Raw genomic sequence first — 8,091 nt, forward strand, 5'->3', positions numbered from 1 at the left:
ATAAATTTCAAACACTTTTCCCATCTAATTGACACTTGACAACAATGCAAGTGTCAATGATGGTGAAAAAAATCAGTGTACAACTAGCAAAGTTCCATCGGTAAGAACCTTGCTACATGTACACTATGGTGTACACTTTAGTTTACACTTTCCCATGGGACATTACCCTGTTGGACAGTTTAAATTTCAAAATTTTTTCCCAACCAATGGCCACTTGACAACAATGCAAGTGTCAAACAACGTGTCAAAAATCAGTGTACAATTGCAAAGTTCAATCGGTATGAACCATGCTACATGTACGCTATGGTGTACACTTTAGTTTACACTTAGCTACGTGACATTACCCTATTGGAAAGTGTAAATTTCAAATAGTTTTTCCATCCAATTAACACTTGATAGCAATGCAAGTGTCAAACAATGTGTCAAAAATCAGTGTACAAATAGCAAAGTTTAATCGGTAAGAACCTTGCTACATGTACACTATGGTGTACACTTTAGTTTACATTTCACCAAGTGACATTACCCTATAGGACAGTTAATATTTCAAACTGTTATCCCGTCCAATTGACACTTGACATCAATCCAAATGTCAAACAACGTGTCAAAAATCAATGCACATATAGCAACGTTCAATCGGTAAGAACTTCGCGACATGTACACTATGGAATACACTTTTGTTTACACTTTGCCACGGGGCATTACCCTATTGGACAGTTTAAATTTCAAACAATTTTCCCATCCAATTGACACTTGACAGTAATGAAAGTGTTAACCAATGTGTTAAAAATCTGTGTACAAATAGCAAAGTTCAATCGGTAAGGACCTTGCTACATGTACACTATGGTATACTCTTTTGTTTACACTTTGGCACATGACATTACCCCATTGGACAGTTTAAATTTCAAACAGTTTTCCTATTCAATTGACACTTTACAACTATGTAAGTGTCAATCAACATGCCAAAAATCATTGTCAAATAGCTGAGTTCAATCAGTAAGAACCTTGCTACATGTAAACTATGGTGTACACTTTAGTTTACACTTTACCACGTGACATTATGTAATGCCCCAAATTCTAATAACCCGAAACGTTACGAAACATGAATATACCTTGAAATAAACAGGTTTAATATAACGAGAAATTCTGTAAAAGATTGAATAACATTTAATCAAAAGATAAATTTAAATATGCGGAACGTTTGAAAACATATCATTCATCCAAAAATTATTAGAACAGTTAAAACTAATTGAAAATTTATAATGCACTCACAATTGGGTCAAAAATGAATAACCCATTATTAGTTCTAGTGTTTTTGAAAATTAAAATACTTCATGACGAGGATCCGTTGGTCCAATAGTAAATCCATCCACCGCCGTCCAGCATACTAATTATTACCTGAAAATTGTAAATAAGGGAATGAGTATAACGAATTATACTCAGTGAGATACTTGCTACTCCACATTCAAGTCAAACATGAAATTACAAATAAATTATCTTACCGACGTAACATGAGAATTATCACACCATGACAAATGATAATTCTAGCAAGCGTTGCAAAATAACGTGAAGGCTAAATTGTGCCTTGAAAATAACGTGAATGCTAAATTGTGCCTTAAAATGTGTCATGATTTCTCCCGAAAGAGCTTGAATTGAAGTAATTAAATTCATAATAATGTATTTGAAAAGATGTGGAAAAATCACTAATAGCACTGAGTATCTCACCTTTTGAAGATGAAAATGGAGAATAAAATTGCAGAAATGTGATTGCAATTCCAAAGCCTTAAAAAATCTAAATAATATAGAGGAATATTTTAAAGAGGGAGAGGTAATGGACGTGTAGTAGAATGTGGTTTTAGTGCTCTATTTATACTGTTGAAGTCGGGTAATCACGTGGGGGAAGTGGAATTTCAGTCATATTTAAATTTGTATTTCATTCAATCTCTGAGAAATTGATTCATAATTCCCAATTGATATAGTTTGACTGGAGATTAATTATTTGTTTTCTGCCAATTTCTATATCAATTACAATTACAACAAGGAAATGATAGGTATTACACTGCATGACTTTTACACGTGGACGGGGAGAACAAATCTGCCTCCTATTTGCATAGTTTACTCTAATTCAAACATCTTAAATTGTCAATCTCCTAATGGCCGAAAATTATAAAATATATGCTTATTAATTAAATTAGAATTTCAGTCCAATCTTTCCAAAATTTGTTCCAATTAGGGGACACAATGATTACTAATTATATGGACACGTGAAAGTTGTAATGAAATGCATGGGTTACTCATGTACTAAAGTCTAACATCAAATAATTCAAATTCCTTTGATTTGCATTTAACTAAATTTGTAAGCAGGAATTACGTTTTAATTGATTACCTCTTAATTAAAAATGTATAATTATTAATACTTAACATAAAGACTTTGTTTAACCAAAACTTAAAATTCTAATTTATTTAGCTAAACTAGTGGTGGCACTCAACTGGCGAAAAATCTAATTCTTTAAAACTCTTATAACCATAATATTCTTTAGACGGCTAAAACTCGGGTTTAACTTGACCAAATTAAAATTTTCTTGAGTCCATAATTCGCCATTTATTATGAGCTTCAAAATGAACCCAATATTGGTAGAGTAATTCTAACTCCTTCAATAGTTAACTATTTGGCCCATTTAATAAAGTATAAAATAATTTGATATTTTTTTTTTTCAATTTGGTCCCTCAACTAATAAGATAACTATAGAGATAATCAATTAACTTGCATAAGAACTTAACCAAACATTGCATTCCTATTAAATGGCAAATAAAAATATATGCGAATTTAAGTTAAAAATTCGGGATTCTACATCCTACCCTCCTTAAAATAATTTCGTCCTCGAAATTTACCTTAGATTAGTTGAAAAGTTCGGGATACTTGATTTTCATCTCATCTTCCTTTTCCCAAGTTGCTTCTTCCACTCCATGGTTACACCATAGGACCTTGATTAAGGGAATATCCCTATTTCTCAGTACATGAACCTTTCTTTCTAGTATCCTCAATGGCATTTCTTCATAGGTCAAATCATGTTGTACATCTAAATTTTGATCGTTGATCACATGATTAGGATCCTGTAAGTATTTTTGCAACATTGATACGTGAAAAACATTATCAACTGCTGAAATTTCTGGTGGCAGTGCCAGTCTATATGCCACATCTCCGATTCTTTCTAACACATCGAATCGTCCAATGAATCTTGGTCTTAATTTTCCTTTCTTTCCAAATCTAAGTACTCCCTTCATTGGAGCTACTTTCAGAAATACCTTGTGATGAACTTGGAACTTGAGATCTTTTCTTCTTCTATCGGCATAGCTTTTCTGTCTGTCTTGAGCAACCTTAATTCTGTCTCGAATCTTTTCCACGGCCTGTACGGTTCGATCTATGATCTCAGGTCCAAGAATCCTCCTTTCTCCAATCTCATCCTAGTAGATAGGTGATCTACACTTCCTACCGTATAGTGCCTCGTAAGGTGCCATGCCTATAGTTGCTTGAAAGCTATGTTATAGGCAAATTCTACTAAAGGCAAGTGTGATTCCCAGCTACCACCAAGATCTAGCACACAAGCTCTTAACATATCTTCAAGTATCTGAATTGTCCTTTCGGATTGTCCATCAGTCTGTGGGTGATATGCAGTACTAAATTTCAGTTTTGTTCCCATAGCATTTTGTAGGCTTTTCCAAAATTTTGACGTGAATCTCGAGTCTCTATCTAAAATAATAGAAATAGGAACCCCGTGTAACCTGACTATTTCATTGACATAAATCTGTGCATATTGCTCCATGGTAAATGTTATCTAAACTGGAAGAAAATGGGCTGACTTTGTAAGACGATCCACTATTACCCAGATAGCGTTGTTCCCTTTAGCCGATCTCGGAAGTCCTACCACGAAATCCATGGCAATGTGTTCCCATTTCCACTCCGGTATATCTAGTGGTCTAAGTAACCCTGAAGGTCTCTGATGTTCAGCTTTTACTTGCTGACAGATGATACATTTACTTACAAAAAGTCCTATTTCTCTTTTCATATTTCTCCACCAAAACGTATTTTGAAGGTCTCGATACATTTTTGTACTTCCTGGATGTGCTGTATAAGCGGTAGAGTGTGCTTCTTCAAGAATTTCTTTCCTTAATCCCTTATCTTTAGGAAAACATATTCTGCCTTTATACATAAGTATCTTATCATCAGTTATCGCAAATCCCTCTTGCTTATCTGTCCCAATTCCAGCCATGATTTTACACAAAAATAGGTCATCCTTTTGAGCTTCTCTAATCCGTTCTCTAAGAGTTGGTTGAACCATTAGAGCCGCAACAATGGCTGACTTCTGTACCGAAGGTATAACCACCTCTAGCCTCAAATTTTCAAATTCCTTAGCTAACTCTTTTTGAGTAGTTGGAAATGTCAACTTTCCAGCTGTCTTTCTACTCAGAGCATCACCAACTACGTTAGCTTTACCTGGGTGGTAAAGAATGGTTCAGTCATAGTCTTTAACCAACTCTAGCCATCTCCTTTGTCCCATGTTTAGCTCCTTTTGAGTAAAGAAGTACTTGAGACTTTTGTGATCGGTGTATAACTCACATTTACCGTCATATAGATAGTGATGCCATATTTTTAGTGCGTGAACTACTGCTGCGAGTTCTAAGTCATGAGTTGGGTAACTCTGCTCATATGGTTTCAACTGTCTAGAGGCATAGGCAATGACCTTTCCATGTTGCATTAACACACATCCCAAACCTTGTTTAGAAGCATCGCTGTATATAACAAAACCTTCGGAATCATCTGGTATTGTTAATACTGGTGCTGAAACCAATCTTTGCTTCAATTCTTGAAAACTACTTTAACACTTATCCGACCATTGAAACTTTACTCCCTTTCTAGTTAATTGTGTCAGTGTTCTAGCTATCTTAGAAAATCCTTCAATAAATCTCCGGTAATAGCCAGCTAGACCCAAGAAACTACGAACTTCGCCTACATTGGTCGGTCTAGACCAATTTGTTATAGCTTCAACTTTAGCTGGGTCTACCTCAATTCCTTGCGCAGTAACCACATGACCAAGAAAGTCAATACGATCTAGCCAGAATTCACATTTTTTGAATTTGGCGTACAACTTCTCTTTTCGAAGCGTATTTAATACCACTCTCAATTGCTCTTCACGTTGTTGCTTATCCTTTGAGTATACCAGTATATCGTCGATGAAGACTATAACGAATCAATCAAGGTATTGATGAAAAACACGATTCATTAAGTCCATAAACACAGCTGGTGCATTGGTTAACCCAAATGGCATCACTGTGAACTCATGGTGCCCGTACGACGTTCTAAAAGCTGTTTTTGGGATGTCACAATCCTTTATCTTAAGTTGGTGATAACCTGATCTCAAATCTATTTTTAAGAACACTGTTGTACCCTTCAATTGATCAAAAAGGTCATCTATCCTTGGGAGTGGATATTTGTTCTTTATAGTCAAATGATTAATATCTCTATAATCAATACACATCCTCATTGACCCATCTTTCTTTTTAACAAACAATACCGGCGCTCCCCATGGGGATACACTAGGTCGGATGAAACCCTTATCCAATAATTCTTGTAGTTGTGCCTTCAACTCCTGTAATTCTTTTGGTGCGATTCTATAAGGAGCCTTAGATATTGGTGTTGCCCTAGGGGTCAAGTCAATTGTGAACTCTACTTGCCTATCAGGCAGTATACCAGGGAGATCTTCAGGAAAACATCCACGAACTCATTTACTACAGGTACATCTTCTATTTTCCTTTCGGACTGGGGTTTACTATTTATATTCAATAAAAATCCTCGACACGTATTCTTCCTCAACATCTTTTCTGCTTTCATTGCAGATATCAATCGGGTAGAGTCCTAATTCTTGCTCCAAGGAATCGAAATTTTTCTTCTCCAAGTTTTTGAAATAAGACTTCATTCTTATGGCATACGATAGTTGCATAGTTTCTACCCAACCAGTCCATACCCAAAATTACATCAAAGTCTTTCATTCCCAAGATGTACAAATCTGCCTTTAGTACTTTTCCTTCAATCTCTAACTTAACACCTTTAATCATTTGATCAGTATTAATGACTTCGCTCGAGGGTGTACTAACTTCTAGAATGTTATTTGTTTCTACGCATTTACTTCCAATCTTATCCATAAAAATTGTAGAAATAAATGAATGAGTCGATCCAGAATCCATAAGAACAATAGCAGGTATGTCGAATACTGGTAACATACCTGTTATTATGTCTGTGTTCTGATCCTCATTTTCTCCCATCAAAGCAAATACCCTGGCCTTTCCCTTCTTAAGATGGTCACCTTCTTTCTTCTTCTTTGGACATTCTCTAAGGAAATGGCCACTTTTACCACAAATGTAGCATAATCCCTTTCCTTGAAGACATTCTCCCAAGTGTCGCTTGTTGCATTTGGAGCATTGAGGAAAAGTTTAGTTTGAGCTTGACCAAATCTTTACTTTCTGATTCTGATTCTTGTTTTTGTCGTGACCTTGCCACTTTCTCTTTACAGAAGTCTCGGTGTTGGGTTGAGGTTTCTTTTCCAATCCTAAACCATTAGAAATTGCTTGTGCTCGACGTACAACTTCCGCATAAGTAGTATGTTGCTGGGCTGCCATGATTCCCTTAATCTCTGGCTTTAACCCCATTTCAAACCTTTTAGTCTTCGTCAGCTAAGTGTTTACCATGTGTGGAGCATATCTAGAAAGTTGTTCAAATTTTCTTTCATACTCCCCAAGTGGCAAATTTCCTTGCGTGAGTTGGAGAAATTCTACCTCCTTTTGATCCCTCAATGGCTGGGGAAAATATTTACCCATCAACGACTCCTTGAATTGACCCCAAGTGAGATTACATAGTTGTTCTGCAGTTTTAGTACGTGTTTCAGAATCCCACCAATGTCTAGCATCGTTAGTCAACGTGAACTTTGCACATGAAACCTTTTGAGCGTAGCTACAGTTCATGTGCTCGAAGATCCCTTCAAGTCTTCTCAGCCATTCCTCAGCTGCGAAAGGGTCACCTTTACCATCAAAGGACGGGGGTTTAAAACGAAGAAACTGCTCAACGATCGAGCTCATGGTGTTAGCACCTCTTGTTGCATTACTAGGTGCCGCCTGAGCCTGCTCCCTGCCCAAGTCTTGCACTGCCCTCAATAAATCTCTGAATATAGTAGCTTGATCTTGTTGATGTCGTGCCATTTCCTTTAAGTGAAAGGTAATCTATCTTAAGAACTATTCAACCATGCTACATTCTTCCTATAGATCTTTCTAAGCCATGTCTGTCGTGTATATTATGCTAAGGCCAAAAGTTACGCATTAAGGTTTTAGTCATATGATAATCGTATCATTAATCGTATGATATGATTAATTGGCATTCTACTTTTGAATAAAATGATGCATAAGGAAAAGCTCATGAGATTATACAACTAATTAGCATGCATGAAAATATAAAAATATTCATCATCTTTGCATACCTTAAAAATATTGGACAGTGGCAGATTGATGAGCATTGGATTCCACGGATCTGGTAACTTATTATTGTTATGTATATAAATTTTGTAAAATGGATTTTTTTTTAAAAAAAATTCTAAAATGAAAGGATTTTCATAAAATTTGAAGTGGGTTTAAAACATTGTTTTCGTCTTATCGATTTGAATAACGCGCAACTAAAGAGGCTTCCAGGTGAGGAGGGGGGTCACATGGACCGCTTAAATCCCAAGCTCGCCTTAGACAGTTTAGGTCTTTTTGACAAAGCCTTTTAGTTTTACGAATACGCAAATCAAGAAAACTCGAACAATGAATTCCCCCTAAAAGATTAAATACGTATAGCCCCTTTTTTTTTGAAAAAAAATTGTTAATAACAACAATACGAAGGTAGAGTCAATCATGTGGTCATTTCATAAATTTACGCATAAAAAGTCCAAACAATCCTATTCTACATTTATTTTAATTTCAATCGAAGAACGAAGGCAGAAATTTTGGTGTTTGACATTTCATTATAGTAAATAAATCCTTATCCAAAATAAATTATAGTAAATGAGT

The 8,091-nt window shown here is 35.7% G+C and overlaps 1 protein-coding gene across 1 annotated transcript; it reads right to left on the reverse strand.

Moving 5' to 3' along the window:
* Positions 1 to 2,895: 2,895 nt before the first annotated feature.
* LOC111389526 lies at positions 2,896 to 3,516 on the reverse strand. Its single transcript, XM_023014458.1, has 2 exons — positions 3,502 to 3,516; positions 2,896 to 3,405 (listed from the first exon to the last, which is right to left on the reverse strand). The coding sequence occupies exons 1-2, from the start codon at positions 3,514 to 3,516 to the stop codon at positions 2,896 to 2,898; spliced, it is 525 nt and encodes a 174-aa protein (XP_022870226.1).
* Between the last annotated feature and the right edge of the window lie 4,575 nt (positions 3,517 to 8,091).

Source organism: Olea europaea, unplaced genomic scaffold, assembly GCF_002742605.1.
Source record: "Olea europaea var. sylvestris unplaced genomic scaffold, O_europaea_v1 scaffold6, whole genome shotgun sequence".
In the NCBI taxonomy this organism is placed as follows: Eukaryota; Viridiplantae; Streptophyta; class Magnoliopsida; order Lamiales; family Oleaceae; genus Olea; species Olea europaea.